At 31.2% G+C, this 23,583-nt stretch overlaps 4 protein-coding genes across 11 annotated transcripts; 2 read left to right on the plus strand and 2 right to left on the minus strand.

Annotated features, from left to right (window-relative positions):
* The first annotated feature begins 2,542 nt into the window (after positions 1–2,542).
* On the plus strand, positions 2,543–7,344 carry LOC108329723 (coronatine-insensitive protein 1). Its single transcript, XM_017564074.2, has 3 exons — positions 2,543–3,304; positions 4,861–5,332; positions 6,301–7,344. The coding sequence occupies exons 1-3, from the start codon at positions 2,826–2,828 to the stop codon at positions 7,117–7,119; spliced, it is 1,770 nt and encodes a 589-aa protein (XP_017419563.1). The 5' UTR covers positions 2,543–2,825; the 3' UTR covers positions 7,120–7,344.
* Positions 7,345–12,906: 5,562 nt separating this feature from the next.
* LOC108327770 (transcription factor DIVARICATA) lies at positions 12,907–14,880 on the minus strand. 2 transcript variants are annotated; one of them, XM_017561469.2, is made up of 4 exons: positions 14,660–14,880; positions 14,333–14,542; positions 13,933–14,254; positions 12,907–13,697 (listed from the first exon to the last, which is right to left on the minus strand). In XM_017561469.2, exons 3-4 carry the CDS (start codon positions 14,163–14,165, stop codon positions 13,202–13,204), a joined length of 729 nt encoding a protein of 242 aa, XP_017416958.1. In that variant the 5' UTR covers positions 14,166–14,254; positions 14,333–14,542; positions 14,660–14,880; the 3' UTR covers positions 12,907–13,201. The 2 variants fall into 2 exon arrangements, with proteins under 2 accessions (XP_017416958.1, XP_017416957.1); XM_017561468.2 differs by having other exon boundaries at positions 13,933–14,542.
* Positions 14,881–17,205: 2,325 nt separating this feature from the next.
* On the plus strand, positions 17,206–20,340 carry LOC108329517 (L10-interacting MYB domain-containing protein). Of its 4 annotated transcripts, none has more exons than XM_017563752.2 (5): positions 17,206–17,312; positions 17,459–18,209; positions 18,279–18,845; positions 18,932–19,504; positions 19,596–20,340. In XM_017563752.2, the coding sequence occupies exons 2-5, from the start codon at positions 17,895–17,897 to the stop codon at positions 20,067–20,069; spliced, it is 1,929 nt and encodes a 642-aa protein (XP_017419241.1). In that variant the 5' UTR covers positions 17,206–17,312; positions 17,459–17,894; the 3' UTR covers positions 20,070–20,340. The 4 variants fall into 4 exon arrangements, with proteins under 4 accessions (XP_017419241.1, XP_017419245.1, XP_017419243.1 ...); XM_017563756.2 differs by having other exon boundaries at positions 17,852–18,209; XM_017563754.2 differs by having other exon boundaries at positions 17,875–18,209.
* A 511-nt stretch (positions 20,341–20,851) lies between these two features.
* LOC108329518 (uncharacterized protein At2g39920) lies at positions 20,852–23,194 on the minus strand. 4 transcript variants are annotated; one of them, XM_052873134.1, is made up of 5 exons: positions 23,060–23,194; positions 22,726–22,886; positions 22,090–22,397; positions 21,634–21,834; positions 20,852–21,335 (listed from the first exon to the last, which is right to left on the minus strand). In XM_052873134.1, the coding sequence occupies exons 2-5, from the start codon at positions 22,777–22,779 to the stop codon at positions 21,140–21,142; spliced, it is 759 nt and encodes a 252-aa protein (XP_052729094.1). In that variant the 5' UTR covers positions 22,780–22,886; positions 23,060–23,194; the 3' UTR covers positions 20,852–21,139. The 4 variants fall into 4 exon arrangements, with proteins under 4 accessions (XP_052729094.1, XP_017419249.1, XP_017419247.1 ...); XM_017563760.2 differs by having other exon boundaries at positions 22,090–22,531; XM_017563758.2 differs by having other exon boundaries at positions 22,090–22,553.
* Between the last annotated feature and the right edge of the window lie 389 nt (positions 23,195–23,583).

Consider the following 23,583-nt stretch of genomic DNA (forward strand, 5'->3'; position numbering starts at 1 on the left):
AAATACAATAAAATATTTATTTTCAGATCAAATAAAAAGCTTAATATTGATCGAAATTTTACCTATTTTTATATGTCAACCTAACAAGAAGATTTCAATTATTGTAGTGGGGTTGCTTTGTTTTTCATACCTATATGTTTTGTTGTTACATCTGACTTATTTGAACCAACAAAATTTAAACAGTAAAAATACATTTTTTTTTCAAACATGTTTTTGTTGTTTATTTTTTACAATACAAGTATGAAATTAATTAATGATAAAAGGTTTATAATTTCTCATGGTACGATTTTATGACAATAACAAAAAGAAAATCCTTACAAGATTAAGTGTTTCGTTTACATATTGTAGAATACTAAGTCTCAACTAATTATTTGTTTGGTTATTTTTTATTTTATTAAAAAGCCTAATATATATGTTTTCTTTTCTGTAGTATACATAACTAACTATCTGGACATAATTAACACTGATTTTTATTAATGATATTATTAATACTTCACATGTTAATATTTATTGAAATATCTTTGACAGAAATCCTATGAGATATAGAGGCTTAAATATTGAGATGCACTTAATGATGATTTGTGTACCTAACTAACTTAACAGTAATTTGTTGTTGTATTTATTCTCTAATTTAAGAATGTGATTATAAAATAGTAATTATATTAAAGTTGATAACTATTATATTAACTCATATATATATATATATATATATATATATATATATATATATATATATATATATATATAATTGATGCAATAATTTGTACAAAGTATATTATTTTTTAGATAACATCCAAAACTGGGTAGATGAGAGGGATATAGGAAATTTAATGTTTCATATTTATATATTTGATTTGATTTATTGACTATAATAGTTAATTATAGGGTTTTGGATGTTTGGGTGGAAAGGTGTAAGTGTTGTGTATGGTGTCTTAGGCAGCAAACATTCTTCAATGCTGGATGAATTAAATGAGGTTTACTAAGGAGCAAAATAATACCCAGCAATTTGTACATGTAGACTATTGCATTAAATGAGTTTATTTATTTATATTTATAAAAAACTTAATGTGAAAATGATTTATAAAATTTTTATCTTTGTATTATGTCCTGAATAAATGTTTCTAGGGATGATATTTTATATTACTGGACATGTCACCCTAGTTTTACAAGTTAAATTCAAGCTAATCAAATGTTTTTTAATATAAAAAAAATCATAATTTTATATAAATTAAAACTTTTCATATAAAAATCTCAACCAACATTTGTCTCTTTTTTATTTTTCACAACTTAACTTTATTTGATACTTTAATTAATAAATATTTAAAATGGATTATATTATTCCACCTAAACATTCTTTTCTCATGTTTATACTTCTTTTTTTATAACACATTTTACTCTGCAAAATATGACCAGCTTCCATTATTAATAAACTCATAGTAAAACAAATTAAAGAGAGATTCACCATTTTATTTGTTTTGATGTAGAAAAATATTATTACCAACAATAATAGAGAGTTTAGTAAAATTACACGTTTATTTGCTGTTATTTTATTAACACACTTATATTTTTTAATTGTTTTAGAAAATAAACAACATCCTTTACATATTAAATTAGTAAGAATATATATATATATATATATATATATATATATATATATATATATATATATATAGTTTTTGTTCAGATAAGAAGCTAATATTTCACTTTAAGATGGTTCACTCATTATATTATCTTTATTAGACTTTTACTTATAAAGATGATTAGGAGAGGGCTAACTTCGTCAGTATGATATTGTTAAAAAACAGTTCATTTAAAATAGTTATTGATTATTTAAGATAATTTAGCTTGAGAGTGTTGTTGAAGTATTAATATGTACCAAAGTCATCTCATATGTAATTTCACCCTTACAATTATAACTCTTAAGATTTGTATGATTTGATGAAACCGTTAAAAAAACAGTTAGTGTAACATACTTAAAAAAATGTAAATATATGCTGTTTTACATATTTAAATTGTGTAGAGAAGAAATTAACAAATGCAATACACATGTGACTGAGGGAAAATATCCATTCAAATATGGATAAAAAGAAAAACAAAACAGAAATCTGACTTTTAATAAAAATAAAAAAATAATTTGTGATGTATATTTTTTATTTGAAGTTACACAATATATATTTTATTTTTTATAATTCAATACGATGAAGTATTTATTTTAATATGAACTGTTAGTAAAATTAAGTAAATCACACTGTGTCAATCCGTTGTCCTAGACAAGTGAATAAAATTTCAAATGTAAATCCATTATCTTAGTTGATTCACGAATAATGATAAAAAAATTATTCCTTAATTTAATTTGGTATATCTTACTAAACAATTTTAAAGGTTATCATTTTTAATTTTTTTTTTGTTTCTTAAAAAACTAACTGTACAATGTTATTAGCTTTTCTTTTTATTCTATTATTATTTTTATATATTTATTTGTTTTTATGCGCAGCATTTATTACATCTTTCTCGCTCCACGACAACACACGTCACACACAGGCAACTCACGGTTACCGGAAACTGTGTTCCTCGTCCTGGGATGAAAATATCAAACATTGTTATAACAGAAAGGCCTTCGAAGTAGTGACGTGTTACATCACATCACGTAAATATAGGTAATAAGCTCACAGCAAGTTTTCTCCTTTCACCCATTCGATTCCTATTGGCCCTACCATTTTCTCTCTCTCTCTCTCTTACACACACTCTCTCTCGTCATCTCTCTTTCTGCCCTGCATCTTTCTTTTCTTCTCTTCACTCCTCAGGTTCCGATCCAATAGCAAACCATGACGGAGGAGCGGAACGTGCGAAAAACACGTGTGGTCGACGTGGTTCTTGACTGCGTCATACCTTACATCGATGACCCTAAGGACCGGGACGCCGTTTCCCAGGTGTGTCGACGTTGGTACGAGCTCGACTCCCTTACCCGGAAGCACGTCACCATCGCCCTCTGCTACACCACCACGCCGGCGCGTCTCCGCCGTCGCTTTCCGCACCTGGAGTCCCTTAAACTGAAGGGGAAGCCCCGCGCCGCAATGTTCAACCTGATTCCCGAGGATTGGGGAGGCCACGTCACCCCCTGGGTTGAGGAAATCTCTCAGTACTTCGATTGCCTGAAGAGCCTCCACTTCCGCCGCATGATTGTCACCGATTCCGATCTTCAGCTCCTCGCTCGCTCCCGAGGTCACGTGCTGCAAGCTCTCAAGCTTGACAAGTGCTCCGGTTTCTCCACCGATGGACTTCTCCATATTGGTCGCCTTTGCAAGTAATTACCTTAATTCCTTTTATTATTACTACTATTACTTCTGTTAGTTTGTTTTCTTTCCAAATTAAGCATCCTGTTATAAAAATTAATGACCAAAATATGATTTTCTCTTGTTCATCATGGAGTTACTAAACTGTGGAGACAGAACTTTTTAAATTTCTCTGCGAATTGTTTCGTAACTTCAGTTTTAGTAACTAATTGGTTTGTTTGCTCGAAAGGGGATAATTTATGACGGATTTTTGAAAAGTTATGTATCGATAAAGGGGTTTAACAGTGACTAGCTTAGTTGCCCTAACTGTTGTTGTGTTTAAAATAATTTAATTTTCTTTCAAAATTAACTATCCCTTTTTTCTCTCTCCATGCACCGAAAAATAGCATTGCTTTGGCAGGTTCATGTCAAATTCATTGGCTTAATACCAAACATAGCGATGAAAAATGGAGTAATTAAGTTTCTTTGACTTGAAATTTGCATATATAATGTTCCGCTACTGATGTTTTGTTGAAGTGGTTTAGCAGTTTGAGTTCCTTTTCTTTGAATATGTTCAGTTGGGTGTTATTCTTCGTTGAGGAGTTGGATTCTTTGACCTAAGATTCGTCTGTAGTTGGTGCTTTTTATTTACTCGATTTACGTGATGATGGCTGTTTAGTTACTATTCACAGAGCCCTGAATGGCTAACCAGTAACGCCAAGTGTTATTACTTGTTTCGCTAATCCTCCCTGCTTTTATTGCTATGTATCCATTCCAGTTGTCTGGCAAAGGAAGCTTTGTTTTAATGGCATTGGGTAATAAATTGTTGTGTCACAATATCAGTTACTGTAAGTTACTGTTAACCATTGAGGATTCCTAAATTTATGAGCAACATACCCATTATATAAGTATATGAGCTGAAAAAGTGGAGAGGTAAAAAGAAAAAAAAATGAAGGATTTTAGGGAAAATGATACGATGTGAAGAAAAATATTTAGGAAAGAAATTGAATGAAAGATAAGATGGAAGAAAACGTAGGAATATGTTAGCTATAAATTCATTATTTATTGGTGTATCCTGGGGAAGAGGTAGCTGGTTTAATTTCGGTTTTGTTCCAATGTCGGTTACTAGTTTTTTTATTTTTTCCAACAGTTCTTCAAATGATTAAATGGGTTGAATTTCGTTCTCCTGAATTTGGAATCTTCGAATTGAGTGTATTTTTTCTGGTGATTTAGTCATTTATGGAGTAGGTTATGAGGATGGCGATCAGTTTCTGTAACTTGTAGGATGAAGATACAAGTCTTCTTCTCACAGTATATGCGTTCTTTTTTTAAACTGAAGTATTGGCATTCTTATACTTTATGCTTCATTTGAGGGAGAAAGAATCTTATAACTTTTTCAGTTTTCATTTTATTTTCTTAGAATAAAAATTACATGATAACAGACATCTTGGTTTTGGGGAATAAATTCTAGGAATATTAGAATTTAGAAATACATTGGTACGATGTACCATCTTGTTTATTGGAAGCTAAAACTTACTTGCAGCTAATTAAATTTTTGTGGCTCTGACTGTAAATTTTTCTTTGGCAGGAATTTGAGAGTGCTGTTTCTGGAGGAAAGTTCTATAATTGAGAAGGACGGAGAATGGCTACACGAACTTGCTTTGAATAATACAGTTCTTGAGGATCTGAATTTTTACTTGACAGACATTGCTTGTATAAGGAATCAGGACCTTGAACTCCTGGCTAGAAATTGCCCCAACCTAGTGTCTGTGAAACTTACTGATTGTGAAATACTTGATCTTGTGAACTTCTTTAAGCATGCGTCTGCTCTGGAAGAGTTTTGTGGAGGCACCTACAACGCGGAACCAGAAAATTACTCTGCTATATCATTGCCAGCAAAGTTATGTCGATTGGGTTTAACGTATATTGGAAAGAATGAGTTGCCCATAGTGTTCTTATTTGCAGGCGTACTAAAAAAATTGGATCTCCTCTATGCAATGCTGGACACAGAGGATCATTGTACCTTAATCCGAAAGTGTCCAAATCTGGAAGTCCTTGAGGTAAGTTCCCCAATGTCAAGGATTTCAAATTAACCGCTCTACGTCTTTACTCAATACGTTTTTACTCCTATACAAGCGGATTTTTATTTTGTTTCTTATAAATAAATATATATATATATATATATATATATATATATTTTCATCTTTTTTGTAAATTTTTCCTTTCTTTCTAATTTCCCCTCCTATTCAAAATTATTAGTGTTTACAGTTTATTTTAGAATAGATAGATACTATATATTTCATAATTTTGAAAATTTTCTTGAAGACATTCTATAATGAAATTATGTCACAATACCAATAGTCATTACTTGAAATAATCAATTGACATGGTTCAACACAAACGTATATGGGTGCCAGATAATTTAAGGAATGATTTTAAATTTTAGAGAGACTACAACTAAAATTAAAATACACTCATGTTATAAAAACTAGAACATATTTAAACCTCGTGTGTGTGTATCTAAGGTTTTATGTAAGGGTTTGATAATATACTTTCATTTGTCTTTTGAAGGAAACATGTTAACCAGTTATAACACTGAATTTGTTAAAATACTCCTGCATGAAAATATATATATATATATATATATATATATATATATATATATATATATATATATATATATATAAACACTCAAGCAATTGTCCAAATATGTAATCATTATTAATTTCACATTATATAATGATACCAGCCCCAAAATACCTTTCCGTTAATTGTGATTTTGTTTCTGAAGACCCCTTTTTTCATTCATAGTTCTAAATTCCTAGGAATGATAATATATGAAAAAACTTTGCTTTAAAATTGAAATTAGTAAAAATTAAATGATATGAACTTCCTTTTTTTAATACAGTGATTATTATATATTTTTTTTATATATTTGAGTATGGAGGAGTACATATATGTCAATAATTTTGAATTTAGCAGAACTACATTTGAAACGTTTATGGTTGATACCTTTCTTTATGGACAGACGAGGAATGTAATTGGCGATAGAGGGTTAGAAGTTCTTGGTCGTTGTTGTAGGAGGCTAAAAAGGCTTAGGATTGAAAGGGGTGATGATGATCAAGGAATGGAGGATGAAGAAGGTACTGTGTCTCATAGAGGGCTAATAGCCTTGTCACAGGGCTGTTCAGAGCTTGAATACATGGCTGTTTACGTGTCCGATATTACAAATGCATCTCTGGAACATATTGGAAGTCACTTAAAAAAGCTATGCGATTTTCGCCTAGTGTTACTTGATCATGAAAAGAAAATAACTGACTTGCCACTTGACAACGGAGTGAGGGCTCTTCTGAGGGGCTGTGAGAAGCTGAGAAGATTTGCTCTATATCTGAGGCGGGGGGGTTTGACTGATGTAGGTCTTGGTTACATAGGACAGTACAGTTCAAATGTTCGATGGATGCTGCTCGGGTATGTGGGAGAGTCTGATGCAGGGCTTTTGGAATTCTCAAAGGGGTGTCCTAGTCTTCAGAAACTTGAAATGAGAGGGTGTTCTTTTTTCAGTGAGCGAGCACTTGCTGTTGCTGCAACGCGATTAACTTCTCTAAGGTACTTGTGGGTTCAAGGGTATGGAGCATCTCCATCTGGGCATGACCTTTTGGCAATGGCTCGCCCATTTTGGAACATTGAGCTGATTCCTTCTAGAAAGGTGCCTAACCATCAGGATGAGACTCTAGTTGTTGAGCATCCAGCTCATATTCTTGCCTATTATTCTCTTGCAGGGCAGAGATCAGATTTTCCAGATACTGTTGTGCCTTTGGACACTGCCACGCGTCGTGTTGACGCCTAGAGTTCTGTATATACCTTTTTTTTTCTTTTCTTTTTCTTCTTCTCTACTTTCATATTTGGCTTCTATCTATGTTCCTGCCCTATTTCTAGTTCATTTTAGACCATTACTCCTGTAATAAGCCTGTTTTCATTCAGAAACGCTTCCCCTAACGAAATTGGTTCCCTTTATAACTGAAGTTCTCAATTTTGTGAATAAAAGCCAGAGTAGTTTTTTTTTTCTCCTTTCATTCATGTTTTCCCATCAAGCTAAATGGTAGATATGCATTCTTTAGTTCACTATCATGAGCTTGATTTGGTACATCAACTTTAACCCTTCAGAGAGAAATAAAACACACAGAGAGAGCTAAACATTAATTCGACATGGACCACAAAGAAAACTGTATTTGGAAACTTAAAAGGAAAATCAATCCTTTCTTCCCAAAACTACTAAGTTAAGAAGTCTTTATTGGCTGGTGTCACATTAGGTTATAATAAAAATATCTGCTATCACACATCTCATCACCACCAATTGGCACTTACAATTGGCACATTTGTCATTTTGTCGAAGGTGGTATCGTCATTGAACGATGTTCGTTCATTCTTATCCAAAGTGCACGTCAATTATAAAAATGGCATGAAATGATAATCTTATTAAGAAACCGTCCTTGATAACGTGTGTGCGATCCTCTAGACTGGAGTTCACCAAGAAACTCTGAGTTGCAGTTGCCAATCTTATTCACTCATTTTATTCTATTTCACTTTGTTGTAGTGCCAAAGGGATAGAGTTTTTTTTTTCTGAAGTTTTTCCTTATCCAAGTCTATGTAAATTACATTTTTCTCTCTCTAAAATTGAGTTTTATCTTTATTTTTCTAATCAAAAGATACGGTGATCCTTTGCAACATTGAAGTTTTGTTCCGTCTTGGTTTTGAAGGGCTTCATTTATAGTTGTTAAAAGATTTTATCACGTGTCATAATTTATGTTTTTTCATTAACAATTTTTCGGATTTTATTAGTTATGATCTTAATTTTTTAAGGTAAAATTACTTGAATTAGGGTCTATGGTTTCCAAATAAGATTGTTTGATTAGAAGAGTTATTATAAAAGATTTTTTGGTTATGAGTAAGATGCAAATGTTGTAACATGTTGTGGTATGATATTGTGGCCCATAAAAGGCGCAAAAGGCACAATGCGACGCAACGGCTGAAGCAGGGCACTACGGTCGTACTATAATGTTGTGGCCATTGTAGGTGGCTAAAGTGACAATACAGAGCTATTGCCCACCGTACGTTATTTCATCTTAATATACTAACCTTTGAAATTGACTACACATTATAATCCTTAAATATTGTTACAAATTTACCAAAATATTGATTTTTTCAAATTTTTAAATAGATAATAATATAAAAATATTTCTAATTTTACTACTATATTAATTTTTTTATAAAATAAAGAAATAAATTTTATACCTTTTCTTGACTGTAATGAAAAAAATTAAAATATTTTTATTTTATGATTTTTCAATTTTATTTTTCATATTTAAATAAATTAAATAATAAGTAAAATAAAAAAATAATATACTATTTTGAAATTTAAGAACCAGTGGACAAATTTTTTGTCATTGAAATATTAATTATTTATAATAATAATAATATAAATACGGTGAATGACATTAAAGTTAAATAATATTACCGAAATGTTTAGAAGTTAATATATTAAGTAGATAAGACAAAAATTGTATGGGTAAAAAAAATCATGATGAAAATACAAACTCAATAAAAAAAAACGTTGACATATACGTTTAACTAAATTAATCATAATAAAATCTATCATTACGTTACTCTCCAATTTTGAATGATAAAACTACTTAAAGAGTTCATAATAATGTATTTTCACTATTATTGAAGTGTACATTGATGATTACTAATATAATGGTTAAAGAGAAAGGTTGTTGAATTGATGCACGGTGTTTGAAGGGGAAATTCCATTTTCTAATGTACAAAAGGAGAACCAAAAATATCATTAGTCTTGTAAAAAATCTTATTACGTTTAACTTAATCTGGTTTTCAAATTGAATACGGAAGTTGATCCAAGTTCAACATCCAATTGTTCTTTTCGTCTTATGGTCTCAACTTGTTGTATTGTTTTTATTTATGTAAAACAATAATTTTTTTTTCTTTCCATTTGAAAACATTTTGATTTTTATCTGCAAATTAACAAGGAATAATGCCATTGTCATTTCTTTTTGTGACATAATTTTCTCTAAGACCCTGTTCTTTTGAGTGGATTTGAGAGGATGGATTTGAGGGGATTTGAGAGGATTTGAAGATAATTTTTTTTGTCGTTTATTTGACTGAATTTGGAGGTAAATAAAAGTGAATTTGGAAATGATTAAGTTTAATGATTCAGTAAAAGTTATATTATAAAAGAAATTATGCAGTTGATAAAAGAAACTATGCAAAAAAAACTTGATTGTCCTTAACAATAAAAATGGGTAAAGAAAAAAAAACCTGCATCATAAATTATTAATATAAAAAAGGGAAAACACTATATGTGTCAAGCAGTGTAGCTATTAATTAAATGTAATAATGCGCATTTTTCTTCAAATCCAAACACCGTTGAATTTCTACCTATAAAAGAAAAAGAAAAACACTACAAGTGTCAAGTTTTCCTGGTGGAAATAAAACTATTTAATATACAGTAGATGCGAGGTAGATAAATAAGCATATTCTTTTCATAAATAATGCATCACATGTAAAACTGGAATTCCATTCATTAGTGGTTCACTGGAAAATAATGCTAAAGCCAACTCTATTCTATAAACGGAACTGCTGCAGTTTTTTTGGAGACTTCTTGCACCAGCTCAAACTCTTTTTAAATTAATCGATAATGGTTATATATTCATAATCTCCAAATTTCCTTTCTACCATTAAGACAAGCTCAAATTTATCAAACAACTATTACAGTTTAATATATATAAAATCTAATAAACATATTAAAAATCATTATCTAATAAAGTTCTTTAAACTCATTATAAAATAATCCAAACTTATCTATTTAGATCATATTTATCCATTATAACTATTTCTCGGTAGTTTAACAGATTAATTATTATTTATTATTATTATGTTATATTTATTATATTATTATTATTATATTTTTGATAAGTATTATTTTAATAGAAACATAAGTCCAGAATTATCTATATAATTAATATCTTTTAAGAAAATTTATTTTATAAATCATAACTTTCACTTTATTTTAAAATATTATTAACTTAAATATGGGAGAGTTTTTTTTATAAGTGGATCTCTTCTGTCTCAACAGTAAGAAGACCTTTCCAAATAATGGAACAATAAAACCATATTAGTAAAAATTATACTTATTTGTACTTATTCATATTTTTACAAGTTGATAAAAAAAATTAATGAAGAAGTATGATCATGTGTGAAAAGATGAATGGACGTGGTGGAGCAAAAGAAAATGTGAAAAAGAGAGCTTTTTGCATGGTGATAGCGAGGAAGGGGAATGCATATTCGGTATAAAGTTGAGTCCAATAAAGTTGTCTGGGTAAAAGATTTGTCCCAAATCTTTTGAGAGATCAAAAGAACGATAAAGAGATAATTCATACGTTTTCATCTTTCTTTAGATTCGATGAAAACAAAGTAAGATGTCTGAGTCTCAGTTGTGTTATTTTTTTTACAATATAAATACTTTAAAAATTAATAACTCTTTGTAGTTTTTTTTTTTTTTAATTTAAAGGACAATTATTTTATGTTGTACATTTGCATATTTTTAAGAAACTATCTTAGATGTTAATCTGATGATTCTAATTATAACAAATTTATTGATATGTCTTTAATATACTTGAAAAGCATTTGTCCTAATAGATTGAGTTTAATCACGAACTATATAAGTGATTTGTATGGAATAAAGTGAAACTCTTTAGTTATGATAGTATTATATCATCATATATGTGTGTATAGCAACGAAATAGGTGTTATTAAGTTATTTGTTAAAATTATATTATACTTTAATTTCTTAAGCAATATAGACTTAAATAGTGTGACTGAAAAAAAAAATATTAGAAAGAGATATACTCTGATTGTTAGATTTTTCCAGAAAATAAAATTATTAGATACTTCTTTCGTGTAGCAATTTCTAAAACATGAAAATCGCCGTTTTCATAATATCAAACATGAAAAGGTTTATAATTTAAATAATTCCAAGAACCAAATTGATGCTAAAAGAATTAATGGATGGATTTAATTTATATAAGTGTGTTTGTTTTAAGACTAATCTGAGTAATTCTAAATCTCTCGCAAACAAACCAATGTTTCATTCGTCGTTGTAAGCACATCAGAGCAACGTCATTGTTATTCAAGATATTTTTGAGAGTGGCAATCATATAATTTCTTCCTATAATTTGGATTCAGAATTTCATGATTTTTAAGATATTTAAATATATTAAATTTAAATTAATTTTATTTTAAATTATTTTATTTTTAAAGGTTTTATTTACTTAATATAATTCAAATTTACTAGATTTTAATTTTTTTGTCTGAATAAAATATTTTAATTATTACCAAGTTAAAAAAATAGTAAAAATATAAAGTAATTGTTAAAAGTTAAAAATATTAATATCGATAATTTTTTGTAATTAATCTTGATTGATATTTTTTTATCAAGTTCTTCAAGATTTTATTTTATATTTGCAAAAAAGAATCTTATTTTCATTCAAACACTTAATATACAAAATAAAATAAACATAATAAATATAGACATATAGACATTGCTAAAGTTTAGAATTCACCAATTTCACAAATATGTTTAAGTAGCAAATAATTTTAAAAAATTAACTCAACAATTACGTAATGCAATATTTGATTGTTCCATGATAAGTGAATGTTGAATTATTACTAAATCACTTTTCATTCAAACAATGTCAACATTTTATTATATTAATTGTTTTATTTAATATTCAAATTTTGATTCCTTGAACGCAAATAGCTTAATTATAATATCAATTTAATTATAATCAAATACTCATATTAATAGATCAATATTTAAAAATGCACAGCACGTATCTAAAGTTTGCTTCTGCCTTTTGTTACTGTTACTAATAGTTTTAGAGAAAACAAAAATCCGCATAGCACGAGGCTACAATAAAAATAAAGCATGATTGTTCCAGTGACCAGTAAACGAAGGAAAAATGCTGGCACAACAGTATTGTCACCACAAAAAGGTGGATTTGCTGAAAATTGAAATTAACAAAAGATGAGTATGATAGTGTGAGCCACATTGGCATTTGTACGTGAACATGCCTGTATTCTGATCCAATGAGCATGGGATTCTAGTTAAGTGGAATGCAAACTCAGATTCTACTACCAACGTGATGCTGATGATCAAATCTGGTCAACTTGCTCTCAGAAAGCATATGATTAGAGATGGTGGAAAGTTTCAAAAGACATAAAGCTTACAATATCATCAGAATCTACACCCAAAGTTTCGATTCAAGTGCTCAAGCGAGTCAGCCAAATCAGCAAGTGAATTGGCTACCTACCAAAATATATTATTACAAGCTATGCTTATGAAGGTACATTTTATATAAATAAGTTTTTATAAGGTTTTGCAACAGTTATAAGTATCTAACAAGTCCATTATTTTGACTTGGGGCTAATATTTTTATATTTTGGGAGATGGAACACTGAGGTCTGAGTGGAAAACCAACAGCAACATATTGGTCTCGGGTTTTGAGGACAGAACATTAATACCATTATGTGCTTTAATTTATAGCATATTGGACAGGAATGAAAAGCTTCCAAAATAAATTACATTTTAAAACCTTCATCTTTTACACACTTGTGATCTAATGGAATTCAATAAACATTGATGCAGATTGAGTCTATACAAACAAATAGACACCTTAATTGTCTGAGTGAGATAGACAAGAAACATTGAAAAGGGTTCACTCCAAAACAGTTCAAGGAATGAAACATTATTTATGTTCATAACATAAAACAAGTACCCTTAGTTCATATACTTGTATTCATGCAGGGCTATATATTATCTATGTAGCAGAACTGGTGTGTGGTTCATCACATGATCAGAGCGGGCATGACAGTGCATGAATACCAAAAATAGCTTCCTTGTTGAAACCCGGATTTTTAAGCTTGGCATAAGTCTCATGAAAAGCACATTCATAGAAATCCAGACCTTGCAATTTGAGGGTCTTGGGAGATACGATGCCAGATGAAGGTGACATCAACATATCATAATTTGGATTGAAAGCCACAAGTGAACCAATATTGTTGTGGCGATTTATCCATTCAAGCTGCACTTTTGGCATGCTATTCAGCTTCAGTTTCTCAGAGGGCATGTGAGATTCATTGAACTTCTCTTGGTGTGATGTAAGATTAACAATGGTGATGTCATGGATACTAGGCCTCCTCTTATTGTATTTCCCTCCAGAAAGCTTTTGCCTTATGTAATACTTTTGAGCATGGCTTGCCACTTGAGTGGGAGTCTTTGTGATCACAAATTTGCGAGAAATATTTCTCCAGTCCCCTTTACCATACTTTAAAAGTCCCATCAAAAAACGTCTGAAATTCAACACCCAAAAATCCATGTCAAGCGCAGGAACCAAAAATCATAGAGATTAAAACTGCATAAGAAGTATCCAGTTTAACTAAAAATTATGTTTTGACATGTCGGCAGTTCTGGATAAATACATTTTAAATTGGGTGTATAAAAGTTAAACAGACTACATTTTGATGCAGTTTCCCCAACCAGTGTAAAACATTAAAAAGAAAGAGAAATGAAGATGATAAAAGTGACCTGTGTTCCTCTTCTGTCCAAGGGACCCCTTTCTTCTTCTCCTGATCAGAACTCCTGACTGTTGCAGACTTCTTTCCGCAGGCATCATAACATTGGTTGTCAACCATCTCCAATGAGAAAGAAGAGGTAAGATATCCAGGAATTGGAATCCTTCCTGCTTCTATTTCACCAACATCTTCTTCCAATTCCCTGTACTGTTTTATCACATCATAGACACTTCTTCCCGGGAGCATGGCCGCAACCCTCAGCCATCTGTCTGGGGTATCCTTGTCATATATGGCAAGGGCACTTTCAAACTGCTTATTCTCTTCTCTACTCCATTCTGTGTAGTGACCCTCTTGAACAAACCAATTTGAATTTGACACAAAACAAGTTGGATATGGGGTCTCGAATTCCATACCTTACAACAAAATTCCCCTACACTCGAGATGAACGAGAAACTGGAAAAAAAATGAGCAACAGCAACAACAGAGAACTCACGCAACTATGATTGAAGGGGCAAGATATTAACAATCCTTCAAGTGTAGTCAAGACTCTACTTTCGGTGAGAGCATAAACTGAAGAATCTACCCTTTAGAATCGAGGGGAATCTTGAAAAATCATGATGTACCTGGAATTGAGATCATAGTAGAATGAAATGATAGCAGAAATAAATAACAAATCTAACAGCAAGTTGATGAAGAAAGTGAACAGTGAAGTCCCAAATTAGACAAGAGAGATTCTTTACAATCAGGAAAGGAAAAGCAAGAAGAAGGTGTTTCCTTTTGGTGAAGCAACTCCTAAAGCAAATGCAGATGACACTAACAAGGTGAAAAACTAGAATAATGGAGTTTAGTGAATTTCAATGGTTTAGACTTGCATCTGTTGGTAACTCTTGTGTGGTTTTCACAAGAAAGGAGAAGCAGGAACTGGTGTGAGAGAGAAATGGCTTCGGATAAATGTAAATCATTTGCTAGCAATTAGAACTGGTCAAATTTCACTGCTCTTTTATAAACTTCTGATTAATTACAAGTTCCAAAAAAAAAAAAAAAAAAACTTCCAGGGAAAGAGGAATTACCGTGGAACTCCCTCAAGTTTATTACCTGTCTTTCACCGTTATACTTAAGAGAATTAGTAAATACAATAAACATTTTTACTAAAATAATTATATAATACTTTATTTTATCTATTCTCTCTTTTCCCATATAATAAATATATGTAAATAATGTCAGTATTAAAATACGCATACAAATATTATTATTGTAGTTAATACGATTTTACACATAATAAATAAATACAATTAAAAATTCTACCAGAATACAATATTTTTTGAAAACGTGGATGGAGGATTTTAAGATTTTTTTTTATAGTTGTTAGTTTTTGTTAGTTAAGAAAGTTAAATCTTTAATCTTTCTCCTCTTTTATTTTAAACCCTTTCAACTAATTTTATATTTTTCAAATATTACGGAGAATTGAAATCAGATTTTTTTATATCATTCTTACACTTTTACATTAGACCAACCTTACATAGTTTCAAAGAAAATTTTAAAATATGAGTATCTATTCACAACTTCTTAATTTCAAATTTTTTCTCAAATTTTAATTAAAGTAACTCAACTTCTCACCATCAATTATAGCATGATAACTAAAAGAAAAAAACATAAAAAATAGTTTTAATTTGTTCTAAAATAATATTATATTAAATCAAAACCACACCTTAACTTTTATAAAAAATGATTTATTTTTTTATCTTTTTCTCAATTGTCACTAAATCAACTTTATAACTTCACGAAAATTTTTAAGACGTGAAAATCTAGTTGTCCACAATTTCCTAATCTCAGATATTTTCTTAAATTTTAATTAATTAGAACAACTCAACTTATGTCACAAGAGATGATGATAACTAAAAAAAAGAAAATATAAAACATACTTTTAATTTAATTTGTTCTGAAATAATTTTACATTAAATCAAAACCAGTCCTTAAATTATACAAACGTTGTTATACAGAAAATATCATTGATAAATTTTGGACTCCAAAAAATGATTAATATTACAAAAATGTAAACTTAGATAAAAAATTAATTTTTGAGTACAACTAAACTTAAAATATTGAATAAAATACTAACGCAAAAAAATTTTTATCTTTTTTTTCAAAAACAAATTTAAATGATTTGCACTAAAAACATAAATTCTAAAAATTAACCTTTTACAAAATAACCACAATTTTATAATCTAAATAAAGAAATAGAAATATTTAAAGTTAAATTTTAAATAATTATTCTATTATTAATATTTTTTATCAATAATTTTATTTTGGTTATTTGAATTTAAAAAAATAATCAAATAAAATTTATTAATAATTATTCTTTGATAATAAATATTAATGGATTAGATAGCATAATATTTATACTCGTTTTATCAACAAACAAATAACTAAATATTTATATCAATTATGACGAGTATTCATTTGTTATTTGTGATAGGTAATCTTTGAGAGTATCTTAAGGTTGTGTTGTTTTACATGAAATTACTATTCAAAGAAGAAAATAGAAAACGATGTTTTACATGAATATTCTTTCTGTCAGTTGAAATAACATCCATGGAAATTAACAAGGAATCGATTTTACTATGTTTAAAGAAAGAAATGAAACTTGTTCATAAATCTCTATATTGGTAAGATATTATCTGTTTTGAGCTAAGTCTCACGGATTTGCTTTTGGTACCACTCCAAAAAATCTCTTATTAAGAAAAGTTTCTTGTGTGTATATAAACTGATGTCTATTTCATATTTTATTCAATGTGAAACTTCAATTTTCTTCTACATTAATTCAATATGAAATAAAATGAAATAACAAAGTTATTATTCTTTGTTTGAATATTCTTAATTTTTCTTTTCTTTTTCTAATAGAAAAATAATTCTATTGGATATCTATCGAATAATACTCAATATTTTCATTAGAGCAGGTTTACTTAGTTTCTGAGTTGATTAAAAAGTCTGTTAATTTGAAATCACAGGATGAGTAGACGTAACAGATGAGGAATTTGTTTATATGTTTGTAGCCAACAATATTAAGTCCAATTTTAAAACATAGATAAACAAATACGTGCCTACTTAAAGAAGATATTTTGTTTTATTTTTTCAGTGGAAATTGAAAATAGATATTGGGCTCTCTCAACTTACGTCCTGAATAGAGTTAGCTTTATGCCCATTTACTGATGGGCTTCGATTGTGATCGTAATGAAAAAAATAAATAAAAAAGAAAAGAAACAATGAGAGAAGGTTAGGAGCTAATAATCCCAGAGAAAAAGAACATACGTATCTCGAGTCTTGAGTTTCCGAAGCACTTACGACGATCAAATTAGCGTTCGCTACAAATGCGGCATTGTCGATGAAGTTCAGGTATAACACTTCGCCTCTTCGCTCTCACTCACTGTTACCCGTTTTTCCCCCAAATATTTTTCGGCTCTTACACCTTGTCCCGCATGCAAAGATAGTACCAATTCATCGTCTTTAATTAATCCTTCGTTTTTTCCTTTCAATTTTAGTCCCATTATCTCTGAAATCCCCCTTTCCCCATCTTTGATCCCTTCCATGATCGAAGCATGCACGTGCATGTCGGTGAAGGTGAATTATAGATATCACGGCTCAGAGTCTCTCCATTTGAGGTTGTAAAAATATCTTGATTTGTCAAATTTGTGTTATTATTCATCTCAGGAGCAAAGGTCTGTGCAATTGTACCCACTCAAGAGTTATTTTAGCTTAATGTCATTTTTGTTTTCATTTGTTAATAGTTATTTCTTTATATGCTAGTCTTGTCAAGATCAATTTATTATTCTTTGCGGTGTGATTGGTAGGGGTTCAGACAGGAGAGTTTACAATTAGGATAGGAGCTTGTTGTATTTTATGAAATTGAAGTTGGTTGGTTTGATTGTCACTAGTTAATTGCGTGCAAAATTATCAGAACATTTTCGTTATACAAGAATGTCCAGTCCGACTTCTAAAGCTACTTGGACACCTGGGTTCCATGGTATATTTGTTGATTTGTGCCTTCGAGAAATGCTGAAGAATGAACCCGGGTCGACGCGAATTACTAAGGTGGGTTGGAGGAACATTGTTGGATCCTTTTATGCCAAGACTGGTGTGAGATATGAAAAAAAGCAATTTAAGAATCACTATGATTCTACTAGAAAACTATGGAAAGTCTGGGTCAAGTTGACTGATGATAGCAACATGAAGTGGGATCCAGAAACGCGGACGTTTGGTGCTTCTGAGGAAGACTGGCAAAATTATATAAAGGTATGAGTAGTGATTATTAATGTATTATTGATGTAAATCCAAGATTGTAAGATTCCCTTTTGGTTCCAGATTAATAATAATGAAGCCAAGTTTTCACAGGCAACCCCAGAAGCTGCTCAGTTTCAGTCTAAGGAAATCCAGTTTACAGACAAACTCGATATCATCTTTGACGGAGGAAATCGAGTCGAGGAAATGAAAAGGTGGGCCAGTCTCAAATGGCAGAATGATGCTTCAGCTACATCTCCTTTGCGTGGAAAAGAGCGAGAGAAGAAACGCAAGCATGTTGGTAGGGATTATGAATCAGATAGTACCATTATGGTTGGCTGTTCTCCAACACCAAAAGCTTCTTGGACACCTGCATACCATAAAATGTTTGTTGACTTGTGCATCGAAGAAACGTTGAACGGGAACAAGAATGCTACACATTTTACCAAGGAGGGCTGGAGGAATATTGTCGGATCCTTTAATGCAAAGACTGGTATGAGATACGATAAGAAACAAATTAAAAATCATTATGATTCAACTAGGAAACTATGGAAAATCTGGGCTAAGTTGATTGGTGATGATAAGATGAAATGGGACCCTCATACCAATACGTTTGGTGCTTCTGAGGAAGATTGGCACAATTGTATAAAAGTATTCATCGTAATTACTGATATTCATTCAATATTATAAGTGATCTTTTTCATTGTTTTAAAGGTAATGAAGTCGTTTTGTCACAGGCATTCCCAGAAGCTGCACAATTTCGGTTTAAGGAGCTCCAGTTTTCTGACAAATTACGTGTAGTCTTTGATGGAGCTATGCCAACTGAGGAAATGGTAGCAATGATTAAGAGGCAAAATGATGCCTCAGCTACATTGCGTGGAAAAGAGAGGGAGAAGAAACGTAGGAATGTTGGTCGGGATAGTGGATTAAAGAGTGCCATTATGGTTAATGCCATCCCAATCAGTACAGTTCCAAGTGAGCAGAGCATGTCCAGTTCATCACATCCCAAGGTCAAAGCTGCATGGACTCCTACGGTGCACAAGATCTTTGTTGATCTATGTCTGCAGGAGACGTTACAAGGGAATAAGCCCGGGACACATTTTACAAAGGAAGGTTGGAAAAACATTATGGAAACATTTTATGCAAAAACTGATTTAAATTATGGTAGATTACAACTTAAGAATCACTGGGATTCTACCAAGGAACAATGGAAAATTTGGTGTAAGCTTATTGGCACCAATTACATGAAATGGGATCCATCTAACCTGAGGTTTGAGGCTAGTGAAGAAGATTGGAACAACTATTTACAGGTATGATAAGTTTCTGAGTGCAGCTAATTTGTAGCCCATGCAAGTTTCTAAATCTTAACGGAAGTTCATGATTTCCACTTTTTCGGTACAGGAAAATCCAGAAGCTTCACAATTTCGCTTAAAGGAGCTACAATTCACTGACATGTTGGAAGCCATCTTTAATGGAACTACTGTTACTGGAGAGACTGAACCTACGGCTCAACAAAGGAAAAGTGATGATAGTGTTATTACTTTCCCTTTTCACACAAAAGAACCTGATACTGTCAACTTTGACGAGAAAACTGAATGTCATTGTGATGCGGTTGCATCAAGAATTGGTGTAAGTATTCAAAAGAATGCTAGTGCAGTTTCATCCACTGAAGGCAAATGCAATTATAGCATCGGTGAGTGCATTGAATGCCTTGATAGAATGGAAGAAATAGAACAAGGAAGTGAGCTCTACATGTTTGCTTTAGATGTATTCCTTAAGCAGGAATATAGGGAAATTTTTCTGCAATTGAAAACGCCTAATCTGAGGATCTCGTGGTTGCAGCGGCTTCAGTCTAGCGGTCCGCCTCCGGTCTAGGCCATTGTCATGCTTTCGGTATATATTTTTTTATAGTACCTCATAGAACATGGTGGCTAGGCAAAGTGGTCCGTTCCTTGTAATATGACGATAACATAAATTTTCAAGGGGTTTCCTAAACGAGACTATACTTGGAAGTTTAAAACTGTATATCAATGACCGATAGATACAATAAGTAGTAGCTTATTTTAGCGTTATTTTAATGTGAATATCCATTTACAGTTGGTTTTAAATCAGTCAGATGTTTGCTACCCCTGTGCAGATGTTATCCCAATCTTTCTATTTTGAATTCTTTAATTAGAGAATACTGGTTTGACACCAGTTGCTCGGAAAGAAAAAAGCAAAATGGTGAAACAGGTTAAATAAGGCAATTATGGGTTTAGTTACCTTTGATGTATCATTAATTATTTGAAGTTGCAGAACCTTGTTCTTGAATTGGAAATTGAAGCTCAAAATACGGCAAAGAAATTACATGATTTTCGTCATCCAGATTTATTTCCGCAATTTAAGCTTGTTATCAAAGATTCCAAAGGAACGTGATTATGAGCCTGAAATTCCTGCAACACGCTAATTGTTTCCAAGCCCTAAAATCTTTGTGTAACACTGTTTACTGTCGACAACCATTTACTAACTTTATTTTAATAATAAAATACTATATTTAAGAGAATAAATAAGCATATCAGTGAAAAAAAAAACATTTTAGAACTTATCGTGGTTGTACAGTATTGTATGAAATCAATTAATTGTCAAAAATATAAGAACTCCTTAAAAAATATGTCATAATATTATATACATGTTTGGATACACTTAAATGCCTTATCGACATCAATAAAACGAAATTTTCCTTAATTTGATTAATTGGTTTTCAAACATACTCGTAATGTCTCAGACATGAGTATGCAAGGATCTACAATCACATAACAAACAAACCTCAAAGTTGGAGAGCTATTTTAGCCTCGAGGAAAGATTAGATTGTAGGATTGGTGTTAAATGAGTGGCAAGAACAAACTTAGATTCAGAGAATAATAAAAGGAACTCTCTTCCTGAAGGATGAACGATGAAACTAACATTCAGTATCTATGCTCTCTCACAAACTTGTCACACAGAGGGTCTGGAAGTAAAAAATTTCGCTCTCCAGTCTCTCGAACGGTCACGGCATCCATATGGCTGCTTATGATGCTTTTTATTCGGAAGCCTTTCTTTCTTACCACATTCCTTTGGCCACAAAAGTACTCATACCCTTTCGTAGGATCTGAATCTTCTGCTCTGCAAAAAAAAGTAAACAATTGACAGCATAAGATTTAGTTCTTACTTGATACTTTTGGTTAAGCTAAGTTTGTAAAAGTGCCCCTTTATAATGCGTTTGAAAAAAGTATAAGTAAATTTAGTAGTAGCCTGGTAGATAACTAGGTACGAACTTATATTCTGAAATATTACATGATCTCTTAATATGCAGGTAATCCTCAATACAAGATGGTGTATTTAAAGCATAACCGATTGAGGACTCACAAGACTTGGTAACAAGGCTTGATCTTTGATATATAAAAGGAACATTATCACTTACCTCATTATCAAGGCAGACCAGCTTCTAAATCCCGCAGAGACAAGATGATTAATGGTGACGTTTCGGTATGTTCTAGGTTCTCTTGATAACAGAATTATAGACCATCCACCAGTTTGTAGGTACATGTATAATCTTAAAACAAACATGAGCTTTACATTGTTTGCCTCTTTAATACAGTTGCTAGTGCTGTCATTATAAAACCTACACGGAAAGACACCCTTGTTAAGCTTATATTCGATGCAATTACAGATAATGAAGATCAACATCAAGTTTTAAGAACTACAAGGGTGTTAAACTGATAATCAACGGAGTTTTGAGAAGCGAGGAATACAAAATTAGTGAACTGGTGCTAGTTTAACAAACCACTGATAAAAACTTTGTCTCCACTATACTTAATCTGATGCAATCTATATCCTCTGTCACCCTGTATGAGAGTCATTGGTTTGAAGAGATTACCTGTGAAACAAATTGGAAGAGTGATTCCAAGGGAAAATGTCATCTATGTCCATCAAAACCACATCCAAACCATCCTCTAAAGGTTTAACATTCTTGAAGTAATCGTCAATCACAGACATAGTCAAATCCAACTCTCTGGCATATTGACCTCCTTTGATATATTGAACACCCAGGTTTCTGCATGTTGTAGGAAGATTGTATCCTTCTAAGTTATTGAGCGCAGCATGCAGAGAATACAACCTGCAATAACTGTAATAATCCTTTATATTTAGAAGCTCGATTACTCCAGCGCTTTTACTTTGACAGGACTGCAGCATAATCACCAAGGAAATGACCAACGTAATTAGTAAAACCCCAAGGGTGACAAGTGAAGCAACAAAGATTGTTGCAGTAAACGATTTCATGAAGAATCCTGACTCTAGCTCATAATGGCTTCTTGTCTCTGCAAAACACGAAATAAAAAACTTCATCTTGAAGATGTTAAAAAACAGAACAATGCCAAGAACATGTATGATGAATAAATTGAGTAAATTTAGTTTGTCATCTTCAGCCTAAGGGAAAACTACTGCAACTTGGATCAAATAAATTGGTACTATTAATTCATAGCTAAAGAGTGACAAAATTGGCACTACATACCGGAATCATCTGAGAGACTAGGTACAGAGTGTTGCTGCTGTATTTGATGAGCATATGAAGACATAGCTTCGAACTCCAAACTGCAAGCTAATACGAACCTATAATACAGTTCAAGAAGCACCTCCTCTTTGCACTTTGCTTCCAAGGGCCAAAGGGATTACCTATAATTTAACAAGAATTCATTTGTTCATCGTTCATGATACCAAATTTATCAATCATGATATCAAATCAAAAAGATCCGAGCTTTGCACTTTGTTGTTTTCTTTAAGAAAAAACAAACTTCTGAAAAATATTTTCAAACTTTCAAACGGAGATGAGACTATGAGAAAAGCACCTGAGAAAGACATCGCTAAGCCAAAGCAATAATCTTGCCAAAAAAAGTTTGTATATTTTCGTTAAAAATGCTAAAAGAAAACAAAGGCGTTGTCATAGATATGAGTGCAAGGATATTTCGCCGCTTCTCTGTTAGTCGTCGTACTACTACGGAAGGAAGCTTCCTTTATTTTTGCTTTCTTTCCTTTGTTTTTGTTTTGTTTTTACCTTTTAGCTTGACTATGGTTATTGAATGTGTGTACTAGTCGGAAGAGTGAAGTTGCATGTCAAAAAAATAACTAAAAATTTTAAATGTGTTAAATTATAATGATTAAATTTAAGAATATGGGATAAAGGAAAATATGAGACAAGTTGTGTTACTCTAATATATTTATTTTAGAATATTTTGTTTGGTTTAATTAAACTTTAATTTTCTCATAAATTTGAATATTTTATAAGAAGATTCTTTCATTGAATGTGTAAGGTATTTTTTCTTTTTATTTTTATCTCAGTAAACTAGTGCTTGATTTTACTTCTGTCTTTCTG

This window comes from Vigna angularis, chromosome 2 (assembly GCF_016808095.1).
Source record: "Vigna angularis cultivar LongXiaoDou No.4 chromosome 2, ASM1680809v1, whole genome shotgun sequence".
NCBI lineage: Eukaryota > Viridiplantae > Streptophyta > Magnoliopsida > Fabales > Fabaceae > Vigna > Vigna angularis.